At 34.3% G+C, this 25,440-nt stretch overlaps 1 protein-coding gene across 1 annotated transcript in view; it reads right to left on the minus strand.

Moving 5' to 3' along the window:
• Positions 1–25,440, minus strand: part of LOC149805592 (uncharacterized) — a 70,946-nt gene that overhangs the window by 15,980 nt on the left and 29,526 nt on the right. The window contains exons 6-13 of the mRNA XM_089950229.1: positions 22,756–23,481; positions 22,273–22,325; positions 20,559–20,629; positions 13,544–13,609; positions 9,646–9,742; positions 7,112–7,154; positions 4,395–4,555; positions 1,050–1,127 (exon numbers count right to left, since the gene is read on the minus strand). Coding sequence (XP_089806355.1) covers positions 1,050–1,127; positions 4,395–4,555; positions 7,112–7,154; positions 9,646–9,742; positions 13,544–13,609; positions 20,559–20,629; positions 22,273–22,325; positions 22,756–23,481 — 1,295 coding nt within the window. The remainder of the gene's footprint in view (positions 1–1,049; positions 1,128–4,394; positions 4,556–7,111; positions 7,155–9,645; positions 9,743–13,543; positions 13,610–20,558; positions 20,630–22,272; positions 22,326–22,755; positions 23,482–25,440) is intronic.

Genomic DNA, 25,440 nt, shown 5'->3' on the forward strand with positions numbered 1-25,440 from the left:
CTGTAAATGTACCATTAATACCACAACAGGTTTTGAGTTGTAATACTGTAAATGTTCCATTAATACCACGCCAGGTTTTGAGTTGTAATACTGTAAATGTTCCATTAATACCGCGCGATGTTTCGAGTTGTAATTACTGTAAATGGTCTATTAATACCACACCATGTTTTGAGTTGTAATTACTGTAAATGGTCTATTAATATCATGCCATGTTTTGAGTTGTAATACTGTAAATGTTCCATTAATACCATGCCACCTTTTGAGTTGTAATACTGTAAATGTTCCATTATTACCATACCATGTTTTGAGTTGTAATACTGTAAATGTTCTATTAATACGATGTCATGTTTTGAGTTGTAATACTGAAAATGTTCCATTCATACCATGCCATGTTTTGAGTTGTTATACTGTAAATGTTCCATTCATACCATGGCATGTTGGTGAGTTGTAATATTGTAAATGTTCCATTAATACCATGCCATGTTTTGAGTTGTAATACTGTAAATGTTCCATTAATACCATGCCATGTTTTGAGTTGTAATACTGTAAATGTACCCTTAATACCACAACAGGTTTTGTGTTGTAATACTGTAAATGTTCCATTAATACCATACCATGTTTTGAGTTGTAATTACTGTAAATGGTCTATTAATACCAAGCCATGTTTTGAGTTGTAATTACTGTAAATGGTCTACTAATACCACGCCATGTTCAGAGTTGTAATTACTGTAAATGGTCTATTAATACCACGCCATGTTTAGAGTTGTAATTACTGTAAATGGTCTATTAATACCACACCATGTTTTGAGTTGTAATTACTGTAAATGGTCTATTAATACCATGCCATTTTTTTAGTTGTAATACTGTAAATGTTCCATTAATATCATATCACGTTTGGAGAGTAAACCTGTAAATATTCTATTAATACTATGCCATGTTTTGAGCTGTAATTACCATACCATATTTTGAGCTGTAATACAGTAAATGTTCCATTAATACCACACCATGTTTTGAGTTGTAATACAGTAAATGTTCCATTAATACCATACCTGCATCACATAAGTAACCATAGAGAATACTCTCTTCTCTTTCATATATGGCTCTATTATCCAACCACTAGGAAGCATCTGCAAAAACAAGAGCACTGTATAAAACTTGTGTTAAAAAAAATCAGATGGAGTGCTCCAAAAATCTGTGCATTTAACTTTTTGTGAAATCCTTATTTTGCATTATCCAGAGCCAAACAACTTTAACACAAAAGTTTTATAGACTTTTAATTGTCTTATTTGTTATATTTTACAAGTGTTATTAATGTATATTAAGTGTATGCAGCTATTTCATTCATATATTTTTTTATGAAAAAGAACTATTCTGTAATCACATTATTAGAACTCTATGGTCTTAAACTATGTTACAAAAAGAAAGTGAAACCAACAATTTGAGTAAAACTGAACAAATATTTCCCTAAAATACAAGGTGAAAATTCAAAAAGACACTTCCAGCATTGTGAATTAAATTCCAAATAATCCTAAATGTCCTATCACAAGTCCAAAATTATAGAATGTTTTGAATGAATTCCAATAGTCTTGAATATCCTGATGTACCATAATGATGTAATCCAGAATGTCTTTGAATGAATTCTCAGTAGTCTAGTCAGTGAGGACATTAGTAATTTCAATGAATGATTTAATTAATTCCTCTTGAATTATTTTTTAAAAGAACTGCAAACTCTGATCATAAATTCCCAAAGATTGATATGAAACAGGAATGAAACAGATTTGTTTACAAAACCTATATGCACTAATTTCACTTGACCTAAGACAGAGTTTCCTAGAGAAAATCCCTAGCCTTGAACTCAAATTTTAGTAAATATCCCCAAAAAACATGACAAAAATCAGGAAGGCCAAAACTCTATCCACAATCACGGACAAGGTTCAAGCACACACTATTAATTAAATATACATAACAACATTATAACAACATCAGACATCTCCTATAGTTCTACAGCACTATGTTTCTGAAACGTAATGATGTTAAAGTGCTGAGTTGATAATGAACTGATTACATCACTGCACAGTTAAAATAAAATTGTTCATAGTAAACATCCTAAGAAGTCAATAGATCTGCATCAATTAAGGGTTAAACTGAACAATTTTAAAGGGAGTGGCAAATTATCCTATCAAACTATGGCTTTAAAAAAAAACACCAAAGCAAAATCATTGCACAAAATACTAGATAGTGATGATGTTGTAATCCCTCAATATATTACTGTCCATTGGAGCCATGGCATCTATCATGAGATCACCTTACAATGAAGTACATGATACATATAATTTCACTACCATTTAATGAAATGGGATCAATTACTATATTCTTCTTAAATAGGAACAGTGTTATAATGAGGGAGTGCTGTACATTTTTTTCCACTGTGTGCCTGTGTGCAAATACAGGCAAAACAAAAAAGAATGGTTTCATTATAGTAAGATGCAACACTGCAAATTCACCATTATGTGTCAACAGTTTTTGTGGATGTTGTGGTTGCTGTTAGCCTCAGAATTAAAGACTCTACAAATACTGCTGTAAGGAAAATAGGACTCAATTTCCTATCTAAGAACTTCAACATACAAAAAATGTCTTTATTTTGGTGCAAAAATGGGAAAATTTTGATCTTGGATATACTGCAGAATACTGAGAAGGATTCACCTTTTAAAACATATCAGATGAGTTTTCAAAAGCCAAAACTTTTGCTACTCTTGTATATGAATGCACACCTTTCCTGGTATCTAAGACAGAAAATTAGAATATACTAGTGCTCACATTATAAACCTACTTCTGTGGCATAAGTTGGTATTTTTAAGTAAAGCTAAATAAACTCTGGTAAAAAGGCCACATTTACTTAGTTTCTGTGCACCACCTCCACACTGGAACTTTTGCAGATAGAGGTGAAAAAGTATTGAAATTTGTGGCCTTATTGCCTTACATAATTTTGAGGGGATGTCGAATAAAACCAGATAGTCGATCACTATTGTTGTTGTTGTTGAAGAGTTTAATGCCATTTCTCAGCACAAGATAGGCTATACATGGCGGCCAGTATTAATGGTGGAGGACGAACCTGGGAAAACACCGGAAAGAAACACTGACCCATGAGAAGCTACTGGCAAGTTTTCTCAAATACCCACATTGGCTGAACCCAAGACTTGAACCCATGCAGACAGAGGTGAGATGGCATTGATCCATAATGGTAAGCGCTTTAGACCATTTGGCCACTCAGGGCCCCATAGATGACTGCAACCCAGTTAATTTTGTATTAGTAGAGTTGTACTGCAAAACTGCACAAAACTAGATTTTCTGTCACAAAATGCACTGGCACATCTGAGTCTATACAGTTTGTTTGGAATAATGCAAAGAACAAATAACACAGATTCTGATCTGCCAGCTCATTAAAACTAGCAGAAAAGGGTCTATGTTGTTTCCAGTTGGACACATACTTTTTGTTGATTTAATTATTTCCTTTCACAGCAATGTTATTTCCAGGATTTAAATTGTTTAAAATAATGTAGAATTTTACATTATCCTATGAAAACTGCAAGTGATTATGATGATTATCTCTATAATGTAATGATTGTGTAATCCTTAGATCTCTACAGTAAATGCATAGTCAACATAAAAGAACATCAGTATCATATAGACTAACTTATAAGTTGTGTCCAGCTGCAAATAAAACATGGCATGATGCGCCAGCAGATCAGGGTCTATGTTGCTTGTTCCACTGATTAGTCACAACAAAAACTGCACAGACCCAGATCTGCTGGTGCATTGGCATATTTGGGCCTATGCAGTTTGCATCTGTATCAAACATTCAAGTGTTTGATACAGATGCAAACTGAGGGACCTCATATATCGTAACTGGTTTATTATGAAAAGGGAAGTTCAGGCTCTGAGCAGAGTGTGTGTGTGTGTGTGTGTGTGATTAGAATTTTTAACATAGCTTTAACAATTTTTCAGTCATATCGCTATGATGTCTGCAGTGTGGCAGTTTAGTGATGTCTAGCAGTGGGGCATCATGCCACAGATACGTAGCATGATGTCCCACCCAGTCACATTATCCTGATATTAGGCCAACCAGTCCTAACACTAACCTCTTAATACTGAGTGCCAAGCGAGGCAGTAGTTAGTACCATTTTTGTAAGTCTTTGGTATGACTCAGCCGAGGATCGAACCCATGACCGCCCGCATCCGAGGTGGATGCTCTAACTACTAGGCCACCAGAGCGGTTCTCTGAGGACAGACAATTTGACAAATGGATGATGTACAAATATATTGCAGGATAAAAGTGGGGTTACAAAACAAAAGTAAAAAAAGAACTGAATCTGTTTCATTTTACAAACACATACCTCAATTCTGACAACATGATCTGCAGCTTCCGGGTGTTTACCTCTCTCAACAGATTGCATGGCCAATATAAATTTTTCACCATCAACCCTCTCGCTTTGCAGTATGTACATATCATAACATTCCTTCTTGAACAGCTGCTGTATTTCATGATAATAGTAAACTAGAATAATAAGGAAATAGGACAGCTTAAGCATCTTGAATACTCAGTTACACTAGAAGACTGTAAGCCAAAACAAAATATCAAGGTCTGAAGAGCTTGGAGTTCTGTTGGATAAATATTTGGTACTGAGTTGAAAAAAAAGAAGTTTAATATATTGGAATATGCTGATGCCGTCAGATTGAGACATTCACAAAATCTATCCAACAACTTATTACCCCCAACTTAGAACAAAACATGAACACGGTTTTAAATTTATGACAAACCCCATTTTTTAAGTTTTATAATTTTTTTAGCTTACTGTATGAATGAAATTCAAAATGAATTGGGATTGATACAAGTTTTGATAAATATTTATGTGCAGACATCAGAGAGGACACCAAAACTAGGTTTGTAACACAGAATATATTAAACTTGTGTATCCAATGCTATGTCAAACATGCATGATTAAATGGGTATATAATACACTGGAGGGACAGTAGATCTTTTCACTTTGTGGAATAACAGCAGGTTTTACTATGCACAAATTCAAACAATGTGTAAAACATGCAGTTATAAAATTTTGTAGAAGTGAATCAGTGAAGTCATCTACTGTTTTGAAGTGAGAGGCATTGCAAGTAAATAGCATGAGGTCCCTGGCATGACAGCCTCAACAATGATTTATAGTATGAGGTCCCTGGCATGACAGCCTCAACAAGTAATGATTTATAGTATGAGGTCCCTGGCATGACAGCCTCAACAAGTAATGATTTATAGTGTGAGGTCCCTGGCATGACAGCCTCAACAAGTAATGATTTATAGTGTGAGGTCCCTGGCATGACAGCCTCAACAAGTAATGATTTATAGTGTGAGGTCCCTGGCATGACAGCCTCAACAAGTAATGATTTATAGTGTGAGGTCCCTGGCATGACAGCCTCAACAAGTAATGATTTATAGTGTTACACCTGGAAGTCTTGCCTATTACAGAGGCTACACACATTTTTTTATAACCCTCTCAGTAGTTAGATATTCAGCTGTAACAGTGACTTAAACTTGGTTTATAGGTTCCATTAATTCTTGATAAGAAATAGAAACCAGAGAGAATCAATAATTACATAGCTAACCTATGTGAAGCTTTCAGTAATCTCCAGCAGCCATTGTAACAAAAATTATCATGCAGAAAATAAATTTGACAATGAAATATTGGTTCCTGTGACTGGGTATAAAAGACACAAAACAATAAAAAAAAAGAATTCTTTTCCATGCTATCAAAGTAGAGGTAATATAATAATTTCATAAAAATCAAGTTCACTTTTATACATCTTTTTAAAATAAATCATTATTCTTAAAACCTGAATCAAAAGCTATTATTACCACTCACTGAAGTAGCCCTATTTTATTAAGTGAATGTGACAAACTTTGACGAACTGGAGTAACAGTCTGTATAACCATTATTAGAAACAAAATAAACAAAAATTTAAACCAAAAATTTTGATGGAAGTCAATCACACATATGTCACAGAGTCCTCTATTTGCAATAAAAGTGTAGTACCTATAAAGATGGATCACTGCACAGTCTGCATTCTGCACTGTGCAGGCCAAAAGCACATGTGGTCAAGGATGAAAATAAAAACTGAACCAAAGCCAGTGTAAGATTAAATATAGGTCATGATGAGCTGCTTGTGCTGCATTATTATCATGTCATAATTGTAGCATGAAGAGTACCTGAGAAATGAACATTAAAAACAAATCTTAAAGTGAGTGACATGTAATATATCAACCATAATGACCCACTTCTGCAATGAAGAAGTAGCACTCATAAAGAGATATCCTCCCACCAATTTTAGGACAAGTAGCACTCATAAAGACATATCGTCCCACTAACTTTAGGACAAGTAGCACTGATAAAGACATATCCTCCCACCAATTTTAGGACAAGTAGCACTCATAAAGACATATCCTCCCACCAATTTTAGGACAAGTAGCACTCATAAAGACATATCCTCCCACCACTTTTAGGACAAGTAGCACTCATAAAGACCTATCCTCCCACCACTTTTAGGACAAGTAGCACTCATAAAGACATATCCTCCCACCACTTTTAGGACAAGTAGCACTCATAAAGACATATCGTCCCACTAACTTTAGGACAAGTAGCACTGATAAAGACATATCCTCCCACCAATTTTAGGACAAGTAGCACTGATAAAGACATATCCTCCCACCAATTTTAGGACAAGTAGCACTCATAAAGACATATCCTCCCACCACTTTTAGGACAAGTAGCATTCATAAAGACATATCCTCCCGCCACTTTTAGGACAAGTAGCACTCATAAAGACATATCCTCCCACAAATTTTAGGACAAGTAGCACTCATAAAGACATATCCTCCCACCAATTTTAGGACAATGTGCACATTATGTGAAACATTCAATGTGATCATGAGATAACCCTCATCTCCACCACATATAAAAGCTTGCTACAATTATAACAACAGTGTTCAATACAGTGTGACAAATTATATTTTCATAAGAAAAACATGTTGCTTGACTGTAAAATCTAACTAAAGTCTACTCACCAATCTTCACTGAATCATTAATGGTTTGCACAACATCTACTTTCTGAAAATTATGGAGTGGAAAAGAATTTATGCAGAATGAAATTCAGTTTAAACATTTAAAAATTTAAAACATTTATTATCTGAAAACAGTGTTGCTTCTAGGATTACTCAACAAGAGGATAACTCCCCCCTCAAATTTTGAAAGAGGGCTACACCTAAAAATAAGTAGGTCAGATAGTTTCTTGACTTAGGCAAGCAAAATAAAGTTGCAGACTACATGTTCAGCCATTAGTGCAACAAGTTACTGGGATTGATCTGCATTATTCAATCAGTTTGCTACCTATAAACTATTAGAAATCACATTAGTGAGGAGCACTAGTTGTCAATGACAATATATACAAGAGTGACATGTAAGCAAAACTCAAACATAAAAGCTGCATATGGAGAGAGAGAGATAGAGAGAGAGAGAGAGAGAGAGAGAGAGAGAGGGAGAGAAACAGAGACAGAAATTTCTCCCTGAAAAAGGTTACATTTAAATTAAACATGCTGGCTCATCACCACTTCTGTAAGACATATCTTTTGGCCATGCTGCTTATAAACAATTCTCTGTATATCCAACAATGGCAGTTGTGAGATTTGCAATGAACACCAATGATGAAATTTTAGCCATAGGAGTTAGTGTCATTTACTCAAAATGTGTGTGCATGTGTGAGTGTCTATTGGAATTTTAACATAGATTTAAAAAAATTCAGTCATATCGCGACGATGTCTGAAGTGTGACAGTTTATAGTGATGTCTAGCACTGGGGCATCATGCTGCAGACATATATCACAATGTCCCACGCATTCACATTATCCCAACACCAGGCCAACCAGTCCTAACACTAACCTCTTAATCCTGAGCGCCAAGCGAGGCAGCTGTTAGTACCATTTTTGTAAGTCTTTGGTATGACTCGGCTGGGGATCAAACCCATGACTTCCCGCATCCGAGGCAGACGCTCTAACACAAAATGTAAAATATTCATGATATATTACTTTTCCAGTGTGAATACAATCCTTAAAATACTAAACCTCATTAAAATACTAAACCTCTATATAAAAGACACTTGCATATAAAGAACGAAATTCCATGATCCCATTAGGATCCTTCTGAGATATGTTTACTTGTACACATTTTCCAAACCATAGATGAGAATTATTTGGGTAATTAGTTGAAATGCTTATACATCAGTTACTATATATATATATATATATATATATATATATATATATATATATATATATATATATATATATATATATACACTGATATATAATCATTCACTTCTTTTTGTGGATGTAATCAAACCAAGGTAGTAAGTCATAGTCATTTAAAAAGAAATATTGGGGCTTAACTCATCCAGCTCCAATCCCCCACCTTTATGCGTGATGAGGATGTACCCTACTTTCGAGCTCTGTAGCATCAAGGTCATTTAATAAACACCAAAGTGTGTGGTATTACAATAAAGCAGACAGATATAGCTCTACAAAGATACAAAATAATCTGGACTTTCTACTTGCATTAAAAAATGCAGAGGGGAGACATTATCTTTTGAGACCTGATTTATTTCCACCAAAAATTTGCAATTTGTCAGAATCAGATTTTGTGTCAAAATTTTAGGCTTTTGGGCTTGTAATCTAAGGCAGACCAGTCTGAACTGCACATGGACAGGTGAACCTGAGCAAAAAGTAGGATAAGTTGTGGGATTGGGAGTAAGAAGTGGTAAGTAGTCAAACATGATGGGTCCAATACACAAACAAAATAAAATAAAATAAAAGAACTCTAACTTTTAGCACAACTAGACATCAGTCTAGGCAAAAAACTCTTAGAAGCAGATGTATCTGGATGTATTCATAATTAACCTTCAAAATGCTTTTCCTACCCCCATTTCAAGCGAAAATGACAAATGTCTCAGGGGCCGAATGAGTTAATACTCTATAAGTCATGCAGCCAGGTTAACATTCTTAAGGCTAAAATTATGTGGTAAACCCTTTTAAATCTAGGTTTGTTTGATTTAAACATATGTGGTACCCAGGGAAGGCACTTTTAAATAGATGTATGCCTGGGTACTCTAATAACTCAGAGGCTTTAAATGTAATGTTACAAAACTGTTAATGGAATCGATAGGTGACTACTCCATATTAAAAGTTTCTTCCTTGGGTCCCAAGTATGTTTACCTGAAATTGTCCTTTTTTGTAATTAAAACTATTATTATTTACCCACTTAGTTATTACCTTAAGGCTTATTTGTGATTAACACTACAAGATTATCTACACACTCAGTTATTACCTTAAGGCGTATTTGTAATTAACACTACAAGATTATTTACACACTCAAGTTATTACCTAAGGCTTATTTGTAATTAACACTACAAGATTATTTACACATTCAGTTATAACCCAAAGGGTTATTTTTAATTAACATTACAAGATTATTTACACACTCAGTTATTACCTAAAGGCTTATTTGTAATTACCATGCCAGGTTTATTTACATACTAACATAGTTATTACCTTAAGGCTATCATCATAGGTGAAGCGTGTCTGAGGGTTACAAATGGTTTCCCATACTATTTTTGGAGGTGCATTGATGATGCCTTTACCAAGGTAGCTGGAATAAATTTAATAAAATTAACAAAAACATAAAATGGTGAAATTTTTTAATATTATGGCAGTGGATTTTACAAACTGGAGTTTAATGAAGTTGGAAGTTTGTTTAAGATTACCACTTACATAAAAAATTCCCTTGATAAAATGTAGGTTATTATCTTTAGAGCTTAAATGTATCTAGGTTGCTACATCTGTCATTGTATGCATCTCTCCCTTGCTATAACACAGTATGTACCTAACTGAGTTATATTAAAAACCAAGATATGCAGAGAACTACAGTATAACGAGAATAGTGAAATGTACCTAACTTTGGTATAGTGGTCAGTAACAAAATTTTTAAATAATGGTGTTCTGAAAAGGAAATGAAAATACAAGATTAAGTTTCACTTTGTTTTCTTTCAACCCATACTGTTATACTTTAGTGTGATTTGGGTAATGGGATCCAAAGTAGTATTGCATAATAATGAGGCACATTATAATGGGAGAAAGCTGTACTCTCTTAAGTGAAATGTTTTATTCTATCCAGCATAAAAATTAGGAAGCCTAAAGAGTACAATGATCCTTGATTATGTCCTGATGTCTGACTCATGTATGAATATGATAAATTGCTCTTTTCATTGTCTTGGATTATGTCCTGATGTCTGGCTCATGTATGAGTATAATAAATTGCTCTTTTCATTGTCCTGGATTATGTCCTGAAGTCTGACTCATGTATGAATATGACAAATTGCTCTTTTCATTGTCCTGGATTATGTCCTGAAGTCTGACTCATGTATGAATATGATAAATTGCTCTTTTCATTGTCCTGGATTATGTCCTGATGTCTGGCTCATGTATGAATATGATAAATTGCTCTTTTCATTGTCTTGGATTATGTCCTGAAGTCTGACTCATGTATGAATATGATACGTTGCTCTTTTCATGGTCCTGGATTATGTCCTGAAGTCTGACTCATGTATGAGTATGATAAATTGTTCTTCTCATTGTCCTGGATTATGTCCTGATGTCTGGCTCAAGTATGAGTATGATAAATTGCTCTTTTCATTGTCCTGGATTATGTCCTTATGTCTGGCTCAAGTATGAGTATGATAAATTGCTCTTTTCATTGTCCTGGATTATGTCCTGAAGTCCGACTCATGTATGAGTATGATAAATTGCTCTTTTCATTGTCCTAGATTATGTCCTGATGTCTGGCTCATGTATGAGTATGATAAATTGCTCTTTTCATGGTCCTGGATTATGTCCTGAAGTCTGACTCATGTATGAGTATGATAAATTGCTCTTTTCATTGTCCTAGATTTATGTCCTGATGTCTTGCTCATGTATGAGTATGATAAATTGCTCTTTTCGTTGTCCTGGATTATGTCCCGATGTCTGGCTCATGTATGAGTATGATAAATTGCTCTTTTCATTGCCCTGGATTATGTCCTGATGTCTGGCTCATGTATGAATATGATAAATTGTTCTTTTCATTGTCCTGGATTATGTCCTGATGTCTGGCTCATGTATGAATATGATAAATTGCTCTTTTCATTGTCCTGGATTATGTCCTTATGTCTGGCTCAAGTATGAGTATGATAAATTGCTCTTTTCATTGCCCTGGATTATGTCCTGATGTCTGGCTCATGTATGAGTATGATAAATTGCTCTTTTCATGGTCCTGGATTATGTCCTGATGTCTGGCTCATGTATGAATATGATAAATTGCTCTTTTCATTGTCTTGGATTATGTCCTGAAGTCTGACTCATGTATGAGTATGATATATTGCTCTTTTCATGGTCCTGGATTATGTTCTGATGTCTGGCTCATGTATGAGTATGATAAATTGCTCTTTTCATTGTCCTGGATTATGTCCTGATGTCATTGTCCTGGATTATGTCCTGATGTCTGGCTCATGTATGAGTATGATAAATTGCTCTTTTCATTGCCCTGGATTATGTCCTGAAGTCTGACTCATGTATGAATATGATAAATTGCTCTTTTCATTGTCTTGGATTATGTCCTGATGTCATTGTCCTGGATTATGTCCTAATGTCTGGCTCATGTATGAGTATGATAAATTGCTCTTTTCATTGTCCTGGATTATGTCCTGAAGTCTGACTCATGTATGAATATAATAAATTGCTCTTTTCATTGTCTTGGATTATGTCTTGATGTCTGGCTCAAGTATGAGTATGATAAATTGCTCTTTTCATTGCCCTGGATTATGTCCTGATGTCTGGCTCATGTATGAATATGATAAATTGCTCTTTTCATTGTCCTGGATTATGTCCTGAAGTCTGACTCATGTATGAGTATGATAAATTGCTCTTTTCATTTCCTAGATTATGTCCTGATGTCTGGTTCGTGTATGAGTATGATAAATTGCTCTTTTCATTGTCCTGGATTATGTCCTGAAGTCTGATTCATGTATGAGTATGATAAATTGCTCTTTTCATTGTCCTAGATTATGTCCTGATGTCTTGCTCATGTATGAGTATGATAAATTGCTCTTTTCATTGTCCTGGATTATGTCCTGATGTCTGGCTCATGTATGAGTATGATAAATTGCTCTTTCATTGTCCTGGATTATGTCCTGATGTCTGGCTCATGTATGAGTATAATAAATTGCTCTTTTCATGGTCCTGGATTATGTCCTGATGTCTGGCTCATGTATGAGTATGATAAATTGCTCTTTTCATGGTCCTGGATTATGTCCTGATGTCTGGCTCATGTATAAGTATGATAAATTGCTCTTTTCATTGTCCTGGATTATGTCCTGATGTCATTGTCCTGGATTATGTCCTGATGTCTGACTCATGTATGAGTATGATAAATTGCTCTTTTCATGGTCCTGGATTATGGCCTGATGTCTGGCTCATGTATGAGCATGATAAATTGCTCTTTTCATGGTCCTGGATTATGGCCTGATGTCTGGCTCATGTATGAATATGATAAATTGCTCTTTTCATTGTCTTGGATTATGTCCTGAAGTCTGACTCATGTATGAGTATGATAAATTGCTCTTTTCATGGTCCTGGATTATGTTCTGATGTCTGGCTCATGTATGAGTATGATAAATTGCTCTTTTCATTGTCCTGGATTATGTCCTGATGTCATTGTCCTGGATTATGTCCTGATGTCTGGCTCATGTATGAGTATGATAAATTGCTCTTTTCATTGTCCTGGATTATGTCCTGAACTCTGACTCATGTATGAATATGATAAATTGCTCTTTTCATTGTCCTGGATTATGTCCTGATGTCTGGCTCATTTATGAGTATGATAAATTGCTCTTTTCATTGCCCATTAAAGTACATGTGTGTAAATTTGGTCCAACCGCAAACAACATACAATGCACCTGCATATCAGGGTCTACATTGTTTGTTCTATTGATTACTCCTAACAAATAGATCCAGATCTTCTGGCACATTATGTGATGACAGATATGCGACTATGCAGTTTGCAGTTGGATCTGACATATATATAATAGTTTTTCTACCTCTACCACCTCAAAAACTACCTCAGACTGAGTCATTTTACATGTGGTGCTGACATATATATGATAGTTTTTCTACCTCTACCACCTCAAAAACTACCTCAGACTGAGTCATTTTACATGTGGTGCAAATTTACTCTACATGTGACTGATAATAAATTTAAAAATGAAACCTATAACATATGAAGTGTCTTTTAATATGGATGATCCAAAACAAAAGTATATCAATCTGAAAACCTTCTGCACAAAATGAGTGAAAGATATCCTTAAAAAATGTAGTTTGATTCTAATTATGGTAAGAAAAATAAACATTAACATCTTACCTTATTACTTTACCATTAGGACTAGTTTTCTTCAAGATGACAGTCTCATGATCCATGCCACAAAACCTTTTTAAATAAAAAAAAGGACCAAGAAATGAACAATCAGCTGATGGAAAATTCTACAACATTCCCTCAGTGTCTTGCTCTTCATTAAAACACTTTTATTTGCAGGTAGTATCATGGATCCCATTGAAGTATGTGATAGCATAATTATCAGTAATGTCTTTCGTTATATGGTGGTATGTTATGGCTCTCATAGTCAACATTATAATAAGGAAGTGCAGTATTTGGTTGTAGAATATCATTCAACTGGGAATAAACTTACTGTATATACTCACCTATAAGCTGGGTCAAACTGCAAAAAACAAAGATCCTGATCTGCTGTATCATAATGTACCTGCAGATCAAGATCTATGTTATTTATCCTACTTATTACTATTTAACAAACTGTACAGACCCAGATCTACTGACCCATTATGCAATGGCAGATCTGGGTCTGTGCAGTTTGCATTTGGACTCATAAGTCAGTATATATGGTAGTTGTTGTTTTTGTGTTTAATGCCATTTTTCAGTACACGATGACTATATATGGCGACCAGTATTAATGGTGGAGGAAGAACCTGGGAAAATCCCAGAAAGAACAACCAACTAATGAGAAGCTACTGGCAAGCTTTCTCACATACCCACAATGCTGAATCTGAGACTCGAACTGGCACAGACAGAGATGAGATGGCAGTGATCTGTAACGGAGAGTGCTTTAGACCACTCGGGGCCCCCATATATGGTAGTACTTTTTTGTGATCAGATTCCCAAAAATGTTAAAGGGTGGAACCTAATGTAATGCAAATGTTTAGTATATATGGACTAGCCAACAATATAATACTAGTATGGAGGACTGATGTCATCAGGAACTTATATGGACTAGCCAACAATATAATACTAGTATGGAGGACAGGAACTTATATGGACTAGCCAACAATATAATACTAGTATGGAGGACTGATGTCATCAGGAACTTATATGGACTAGCCTACAAATATACAGTACATACTAGTATGGGGTACTGATGCCATCAGGAACACATATGGACTAGCCAACAATATACATTACTTATTTGGGTACATATCTCTTCGCTTTTAAATATCATTTTCCCTCAGCTAAATTGATTTATTCTTGGCTTCAACAAGAGTTATATACAATGAGCCAGTATACTCTGAATATATTATTTTTTAAATTTATTAATAGTAGCCATACCATCTTCTTTACAACTGAGGTATAATTTATATTTTATTATGGAAATAGGTATTATATTATGATAATTAGTTGTAATGTTTAAGGGACCATTGTTACAATATCAAAAACCAAGATGAGAAATAATTAACTGAGTAGAAGAGGTAGTGATGTGGGACAACCTAGCAAGATTCACTTATTTGCATAAATAAGAAAAAACCTGACACAAATAAGCACTTTTAGATGGAAGTGGCTGAGTGGTCTAAAGCACTCTCCATTATGGATCACTGCCAGCTCACCTCTGTCTGCGTGGGTTTGAGTCTCAGATTCGGCTAATGTGGATATGTGAAAAAGCTTGCCAGTAGCTTCTTGTGGGTTGGTGGTTCTTTCTGAGGCTTTTCCGGGTTCTTCCTCCACCATTAATACTGGCCACCATGTATAGCCTATCATGTGCTGAAAAATGGCATTAAACCCTAAAACAATAACAATGACTTTTAGATGGAAGCTGGCGACAATAAAACACTGATAGCCAGAACACAGTTTTTCAGATTTGCCATCTTGCCTTTCTTCATAAAATGGTTATGATACTGATATGTAAGTTCAATCTTAACATATAGGAATGAAAATGTGCCTTTGAGCAGCAAAGTTAAACCTAGATCAGGATCAAACTATACCAAATAGAAGCAAGCCATAAAAATTTTTAAAGAAATATTTGTAACAATTTTTATATTTTGATTGCAAATATATAATGGTATTTCAGATGTACCATTCACTTTTTCTGTGTGCATCTGTTCGATAAACTATCTTTGTTCCAAAGATGTTTTATGGACATATCATTAAAACATTACAAAAAGTTTTTGTTTTAATAATTCTGCAATGAAAGGTATTGACTAGTGTCTTTCCATGTCAATCTTAGGATTTTTTTGTTTTCTTTTTAACTGATCTCCAGTGCACGTGATACCTTATAAATGATGAAATCTTCTATTTAACTGATCTCCTCATGCATGTAATGTTATAAATGATGAAATATTCTATTGAACTGATCTCCCATGCACGTGATATGTTATAAATGATGAAATATTCTACTGAACTGATCTCACATGCATGTGATGTCATCAATGATGAAATATTCTATCGAACTGATTTCACACACGTGATATGTAATAAATGATGAAATACTCTGAGGATTCTGAGGTAACTCTTTCTTTGTTTTGCTAAAAAAACTTTTCCCTAAGGCTCTCTAAAAACAGTGTGTAAATATAGGAAGTAATTACAAGACACTGTTTGATACAGCCTTATCATTTACTCCATTCAAAGAGACAGACAGTTTTGATACAGCCTTATCATTTACTTCATTCCAAGGGACAGCCATTTTTGATACAGCCTTATCATTTACTTCATTCAAAGAGACATACAGTTTTGATACAGCCTTATCATTTACTTTATTCCAGGAGACAGACAGTTTTGATACAGCTTTATCATTTACTCCATCCAAAGGGACAGACAGTTTTTATACAATCTTGTCATTTACTTCATTCCAAGAGACAGACAGTTTTGATACAGCCTTTTTATTACTTCATTCCAAGAGACAGACAGTTTTGATACAGCTTTATTATTTACTTCATTCCAAGAGACAGTTTTGATACAGCCTTATCATTTACCTCATTCCAAGAGACAGACAGTTTTGGTACAGCCTTATCAGTTACCTCATTCCAAGAGACAGACAGTTTTGATACAGCCTTATCATTTACCTCATTCCAAGAGACAGACAGTTTTGGTACAGCCTTATCATTTACCTCATTCCAAGAGACAGACAGTTTTGATACAGCCTTATCATTTACCTCATTCCAAGAGACAGACAGTTTTGGTACAGCCTTATCATTTACTTCATTCCAAGAGACAGTTTTGATACAGCCTTATCATTTACTTAATTTTGAGGGACAGACAGTTTTGATAGTCTTTTCATTTAATTCATCCCAAGGTCAGTTTACATGTATATAATTTAACTTGTGTTTCATTCTACTATCATTCTATATCAACAGTTTTGAATCTGTATCAAGATACAATATCAGCATAGAAATTATTTATTTAATTGATGTATTAATGATACTGAACCACCTTTAGTGAATGTTGACCAATTTATAGTGGAGTCAACCTGATCATGCAAAGTAAAGTGCCTTGCTGGAGGATGCAACAGACATGGCACTAGCAGAACTCAATTCCATGAGACATAGCCAGGAAATTGTCTGGACTGAAAAATTCAACTCTAGACATGCATGAGATAATGGAATCTTGTTTTCAACAAGGAAGAGAATGTCTATACATAGATAATATAACAGAACAGTGTTACCAAAAAGGAAGAGTATGTCTAGTCAAGGATGATATAATGGAACAGTGGTAGCAACAAGGAAGAGCATATCTAGACATGGATGATATAATGGAACAGAGTTACCAACAAGGAAGACTATGTCTAGACATGGATGATATAATGGAACAGAGTTACCAACAAGGAAGACTATGTCTAGACATGGATGATATAATGGAACAGAGTTACCAACAAGGAAGACTATGTCTAGACATAGATGATATAATGGAACAGAGTCACCAACAAGGAAGACTATGTCTAGACATGGATGATATAATGGAACAGAGTTACCAACAAGGAAGACTATGTCTAGACATGGATGATATAATGGAACAGAGTTACCAACAAGGAAGACTATGTCTAGACATGGATGATATAATGGAATAGTGTTACCAAGAAGGAAGAGCATATCTAGACATGGATGATATAATGGAACAGAGTTACCAACAAGGAAGACTATGTCTAGACATGGATGATATAATGGAACAGAGTTACCAACAAGGAAGACTATGTCTAGACATGGATGATATAATAGAACAGAGTTACCAACAAGGAAGATTATGTCTAGACAGGGATGATATAATGGAACAGTGTTACAAACAAGGACAAGTATGTCTAGACATGCATGAGATAATGGAAATGTGTTACCAAGAAGGAAGAGTGTGCCTAGTCAAGGATGATATAATGGAATAGTGTTACCAAGAAGGAAGAGCATATCTAGACATGGATAATATAATGGAACAGTGTTACAAACAAGGACAAGTATGTCTAGACATGGATGAAGTAATGGATTTTTGTTTTCAACATGGACAATTATGTCTAAACAATATGATGATATAACGAAACAGTGTTACCAATAAGGATAAGTATGTCTAGACATAGAAATGCACAGTTATTCTACACCTTTTTTTGATGTGAATTTTAATGCTACTCATTGGTACTGTCACTGTTAAGCAGCTGAAAGGCTATTGCCCATGATGGTAAATCAACCAACAAATCATCCACCGTTGTGAATGATGATAAAGTTAGTCCATGCCTAGCAATACTGTACATGTATTGCTTTCCATTTTCATTGTCAAGTAAAGCCACCCAATATCTACCACACTCTACTACAGGTCATAGCTCTGAATATATATTAGCAGTCAGCAGCTAAAAGGAGAACACAAATTAGTATTAACAGCAAAAAGAAAAGCAAAACTGAGTAACTTTTTAATAGCAAAGAGAGAAACAAAACTCATTCAATGGTTTTACCTAGTAAGGTTATCAGAACTAACAAAGTTTTATGCATAATGATCCCTCATAATAAAGTCTCTCTGTATACCACTGTCCCTGTTATAATACAGGATCTCATTCTGCCAGTTCTGTTTTCTTTTTATTGCTGTATTAGTCATTCAATGTTATTTTAGCTCTTGTTTAATGAGAATCAGTTATAATGTTATTTCCTGCCATCAGATGTTCTATCTTTTTTGTTTTTATGCACAACTGTCATACATTCTTTTTTTTTGAACATCTCTCAGCATAGGTGTTCCTTACTCACAATGTAGGTTACAATACCAGTGGACATTTTAGAGAGCACAGTATTTATAAAGTGTGGAAACAATTACTGCCAAATATGGCATATATAGTTTTAACCTCATATATGGGTACCATTTGCAGCACACAAGTATAAAAAAATCTGTCTTCCAACCATTTAATTTTCTTAGGGAAGCCTGGGATATTCTTTCCAACCTGGTTATTTTGTTTCTTTTATCTCACAAATTTTTTTCCTTAATATCATTGATAGAAATTATTTTTCCCCCCATAAATTGTAGCAAATGTAATTTTTTCAAGTAATATGGGGTCAGAAAAATGAATTTCTACCCCCGCCTCCATTAAATGTTTAGTCCCTGAAAAACACTATAAAAAGAGTAACATTCACAAGTCCCTTACTTTTATCCTCTGTTAAGAAATGAAACCTGAATATAAAGGAAATGATGCAGATGATTGATACAAGTAGGGAATGAAGAGTGAGGATGCAATTATTTTCAAATTAATTTTTGGTACTTCATCCCTCCAACTTGCATATATTTCACAGAGTGGGTGAAAATACTTAAATTTTTCATTCATAAGATGAAATATATGTTATTCACTTTTAACAAGCAAATTCTCTTTTTTTATGTTCAAATGATTTGGCAACCAAGATGTGCTATAAAACAGACTGAAGTAGCCAATGTTTTGCTGGATACCTTGTGATATCTGCAGTTCACCATTTAAATTCTGCTGTGTTTTTTAATATTCACACAGAAAATATTTATAGGTTACTGCATTTGTATGGGAAAATATGAACGAGTTTTGGGATGGAATACTGTATGACCTTGGGAGTGCAGTATATCCTTCTGACAAAACGAGTTCATATTTTCCCATACAAATGCAGTAACCTTTTTATTATATGCTCATTTTTTAATTCTACCTAAGGTTTAATTATATAAACAAAATACACTACAAGAAACAACGTAAATGAATGAATGCCATATTCCAAACTAAATACACAAGCGCAGATTTATCATTACACAATGACACAGATCAATGACAAAGCTTAATACATGTACTATTTCACACTGCACATCTGACTCGTACCTGTCTGAAGTTGTATTCTGAAGTAAGCATAGCTCAAACTAAGAGACAATGATCTTACTAAATTCCATCAGAATATGCTGAATGTTCTTTCAGCTATGCTGATAGCAAACAATATTCCAAGTTCCGTGTAAAGACTCTGTCCAAAATTGAGCAAACAAGACTAAACTCATAAATGGCACATGCAAACCTTTGAGATAATGCTCACACCAAAGGCATCATAACATGCTGAATGGTTCTTGAGCAATGCTGGTTACAAGTAACAGCCACGGTGAAGACAAGAGGTTATGGAGCATGTTGGGGCTTCCAGATTCTGATATCCAAAAACTGGCATTAATCTTGGACATTGGTATGTAGTAATTTATTTATTAGATATGCTACCCTGCATAACCATAAATGAACTACTGCTTATAAAAACATGTATAAATTGGATCCCGTTACAAACTGTATAGACCTAGATCTGCCAATGCTATGATGTGCCAGCAGATCTGGGGTACATGCAGTTTGTTGGGACTAACTAGCAGAATAATATAGACCCTAATCTGATGGCACATTTGTTGTTTGCTTATATTTTGGACCTAATTTATACGCAAGTATACATGATACAATAAAACCACGCACCATCACCTCCCCCCCCATAAAGACCAAACCCCACCAATTTAGTTCCATTTACTGTTTTAAAGAGCAAACTTACCCCTGAACTCAGACCACTTCCTAATTAAGACCACTTCTGTTCAGTCTGATTGATGGTCAAAACTGGGGTGTTCTACCTTAATTTGCAAGAAATACAAATCCAAATAAACTTACATCCATCCTCCTGATGTCTCTTTTTGTTCATCCAACGACTGCCTCAAATCCATGCAAGATACCTGTAGTGCCTGAAAAAAAACAAGTAATGGCAATTAAAACAGCGAGATCAATTACTAACGTGATAAAGATTATCTGCTAGCCTCAATAATATATGCCAACCCTACATAATCAATAAGTGTAATTTTTGCTAATGGAAGTGTAAAAAAAATGTAATCTGAGTATAAAAAGTTTTATCTATATATTATTAGTACTAATATTAGTACCTTTACTTTGCTGACACAAGGAGATTGTAGTTAACATATTGTATGGTATAACCAGTGTGCAAGGTTATGAAAAATGTACATTTATTTTTACTACTAACCTGGATCTGTAGATCAAAATACTTGGCAAGATCCATGGGGACTAGAACCACAACACAGACACAAAACAAAACGAAAATTTATTTATATTCAACACTCACTTTATCTAGTCTACATGTCTAGCTATTGCAGAAAAACTCTGCAATGAACATGCCAATGTGCTCAATCTGAGTGCTGTACTGCATCACTATCATATTCCTCTTAATAAATTTGCAATGCTTTGTTGATTTGTCCTTTGTCTGATGGGACATGTTTTGAAGTTTAAAAAGACCCATCTGCTCTAAGAATTTTCATCCACAAGTCAAACCATAAAGATGTGAAGAAAATGGGATTAAATCCATAAAACCCCAAACCCAAGGTATGTTTTCCTATTGCAGAAACAGCAAGAGTACAGCACCTTCTTCTTGTTAAAAAGCTATCCTTCCAATTCTTCCTGCTGCTTCTCTAAATGACAAATAAAGACTCTTCCTTTATATATAATGTTTTCCATTACACAATGTTTCTTTTCCGAGTTAGTGACTTGTGAAAACTATTTTTACCATCTGTATGAAAAGCAGAGTAATAATTTGTTAAATCAGGTACCACACATAATATCTGAATGGCTGTCCTTCAAAAACCTTTCACCGTACCCATTTCCCTGGCCTTCAAGAATATTGGGAAAATACTACAAAAAGTGCACAGGTTGTTATTAAAGGTCCCTAGTCAACATATGGCTGCAGAAAATAAGTGTACAGATTGAATGAGCTTGGATGTATCTGAATTTTTAAATATTAAATTTGGCCAGCTGTCTTAAATACTAAGCTGAATATAGTCAGCTCCTCTGGACACTAAGCTAAACTTAGCCAGCTGTCCTACACACTAAGCTAAATTTAGTCAGCTGTCTTGGACACTAAGCTAAACTTAGTCAGCTGTCCTACACATTAAGCTAAATTTAGTCAGCTGTCTTGGACACTAAGCTAAACTTAACCAGCTGTCCTACACACTAATATAAATTTAGTCAGCTGTCTTGGACACTAAGCTAAACTTAGCCAGCTGTCCTACACACTAAGCTAAATTTAGTCAGCTGTCTTGGACACTAAGCTAAACTTAGCCAGCTGTCCTACTGTCCTACACACTAAGCTAAATTTAGCCAGCTGTCCTACACACTGGGCTAAATTTAGCCAGCTGTCCTACACACTAGGATAAATTTAGCCAGCTGAACTGCACATTAAGCTTTACAATAACAAGCATAGAATCTTACTGTGCTGCAAGTGAAAAATAAAGAATCAGAAATAGGTACCAAAGTAAAGAAATTGGTTGATTACGTAAAATCTTTATATTTAATAAGTAAAAAAATTTGATTTGTTATTTACCACTGAAAGAAGCTCTGCTGCTGCTTGGTTTGATCTCACCACATAATTTAAAACTGAAAAAGAGAGAGAACATTTAAATTTACAATTTCAACTGTATTATCAATTTACATCAACAAAAACATGAAATAAATGAATATTTATGTATTTTTGTGTAAAACAATTGTATTTTTCTTGACTATTAGTGGAGGTATGTAAGGAATATTTAAGAATTTTAAATGGCCTTTCATTGAATCTTCAAAAATTTGTTGCTAGCAATGACTGGTTGGAGCAGACAAGAAAGCATTGGCTATGATAGTATTATTTGTATTAAATATGAATTCTGCCTACTATTATCAAGCATTTTTCTATAGGAATCCTGGGATAGCATTTTCCATTCTGTCTGGTGAATATTTATAACTCTCTCTCTCTCTCTCTCTCTCTCTCTCTCTCTCTCTCTCTATATATATATATATATATATATATATATATATATATATCACTCACTCCTTAAACTGGACTGTTGTAGGTTTTGAGGGTTTTCTACTGTCTCTTCCTCATATGCCATAATATCTTCATCCAATGTCTTATCCAAGTTTTTAAATTCAATGTTTTCAAAGTCCTCTAAAGTGTATGCTGCTAAATTTTGAGTATTATCCTTAGACATCTCATCTCCATCTATATCATGTACAATATTGTTATTTTCTATGACTGCTGCATTGATTTTTTCCTCAGTTTTCCCCTGATTTTGTCCTTCCACCTCACTGACCTTGGACCTTTGAGGTGAGGCAGAGTTTGGTTTTGCTTGAAACTCTTCTTTCTTTGATACTAGTGCATCAGAATTTCTTTTTTCTCCTCCATCATCTATGCTGTTTGATTTATTTTGCAGTCTATGCCTCAAAATGGAAGCAGACCGCTGAAGTTGAAATTGCATGGAAACTGTATCACAACTGGATACTGGCTTCTGAACCAATGATCGGAATCTTTGAAGCATTCGATTTCCAGCAGTTTGTTTTTGAGCATTATCTTCAGATGAGCTGTATGATCGGAGTTTCTTTTCATGTTTAGCAGTCAGTGGAAGTTTAATATCAATCACAGGAGTAGCCTGTAATCGGCGGTACTGAATGTAATCCTTGAGAGAACCTATGAGTTCAGCTACACAATTAGCACCATTACTGAGTGAACTTTCCAAGTCCATGTAACACATAACTGATAGAAGACTCTGATCCACTTCTGAAATGGAGAACATTTTAAATTAAATCAAGATTGGCCTTTAAGCTTTTGGCTTATGAATCACTCTATTATGAAAAAGCTATTTAAGATTGGCCTATAAGCTTTTGGCTTAAGAATCACTCTACATGTATTATGAAAGAGCTATATAAGATTGGCCTTTAAGCTTTTGTCTTATGAATCACTCTACATGTATTATGAAAGAGCTATTTAAGATTGGCATTTAAGCTTTTGGCTTATGAATCACACTACATGTATTATGAAACAGCTATTTAAGACTGGCGTTTAAGCTTTTGGCTTATGAATCACTCATATATTTTCATATAACCTGGTGATGTTGGAAAAACTTTGTACTCATTTGCAAGAATGCCAAGCTCAATTCTGAAACAAATTATTAAAAGTGCTTCAATTGCCTAGCTGTTCTTTATTCACGTACAAGCAATATATTAATGACAAGATCATTGGAATATGGTAAAGGGGGAAAATAACAGAAACTAAACCATCAAATACTATGTATGTGACTGTATAATATCACATTATAATTTTTACCGTAGAATCCTATAATCATGCACTGAATCCTATGTTGACACATACTAATGAAATGCCCATATTTTTTTACATATTACCTATGTAACATAATAACATTTTGACTTTTTGATTATTCATGTAATGAAGCCAATACAATCATATATACATAAATCTTTGATAAAACTAATTATTTCATGTTAGTTGCAGATATTATTTTTCCAGATTAGACGGTGGACTTTAAGCCAAAGTTGTCTTTTTTTCAAATGGTGGGATTGAGCCATCCAGTAAACAACAAGTGCAATTCCCTTAATGTGCACGTGCATGCAGGAAAACTTTCATTTTGCACATTTACCATTCAGCCATGTTGTACCAAAGATGTTATCTTTTGCTATGATGAAAACTAGTTTTGTTTTCATGTCGATATTGCAGACACTGTTATGTCTAGGGGCTTAAATTAAGTAACAAGATAGGGTACAACCCAACAAGCACTCAGGTTTCTAAAATACAAATTAATTTCCTTAAAATATAAAATCAAACAAAGTGAAAGAATTAAGAATAACTTCCAGTGTATGAATTCCTTTAATATTATTCTAAATGTACTATCAATTTAAAAGTGACCTAGAAACTATTCAAAGGCATTCCATATGAAGGTACATGTACTTATATACTTACATGTGCTTATGTGCTATCCTAGCACCACTGAAGAATCATGGTTCTAATAATCCAAACGTTTTTACTTCAAGGTAAATTACATGAAGGTAGAATATCACTAAACACCTTTTAATGTTTCATGTAATCAAACTTTTTTTTAAAGGTCCAAGTCCTTGAATAATTTCATAATAGTTCAGCGGAGTACTGTCTATCTAAAAAGAATGTTTTTCACTCTGCAATTTCAACAAACAAATTATAAATAAATCTTACTTCCTCTCATGATTCTTACTAAAACTGAAGATAACTATAAAATGAGATGAATCATACTTAATTCCTTTATGTATTCAATATGTACTTGTATCGGAACCTCTAAAAGATTCCTGAACATTTACATCATCTTACTGTGAAATGTTAGCAGTCATGGTCTTACCTTGTCCCATTAATGAGCTAATCAACAGCTTGAGCACTCATGATATATCTAGAGTACAGATGTTCTTCTAGAATCATGTGATGTTTTTCTGACCTCCAATTTAACTAATGCATGGCAATCTTTGACCAAAATAGTCGTTGCCATGACCTTTGCAATCAGGATTGATTTATGAATGAAATTTTCACAACGTATTGTACACCAACCACTAAATAAAAGAATTATAATATAAATGTCATAAACATAAACCAATACACTGTTATATTTTTTCAAGCTTCAAATAATGTTTTTAATGTTTTGTTGTTACTTTTATTGTAAATTTGATCAAGAATATTCCAAGAATGTGTGGTTATTTG

This window comes from Sinohyriopsis cumingii, chromosome 2 (assembly GCF_028554795.1).
Source record: "Sinohyriopsis cumingii isolate HCF-2022 chromosome 2, ASM2855479v2, whole genome shotgun sequence".
Classification (NCBI taxonomy): Eukaryota; Metazoa; Mollusca; class Bivalvia; order Unionida; family Unionidae; genus Sinohyriopsis; species Sinohyriopsis cumingii.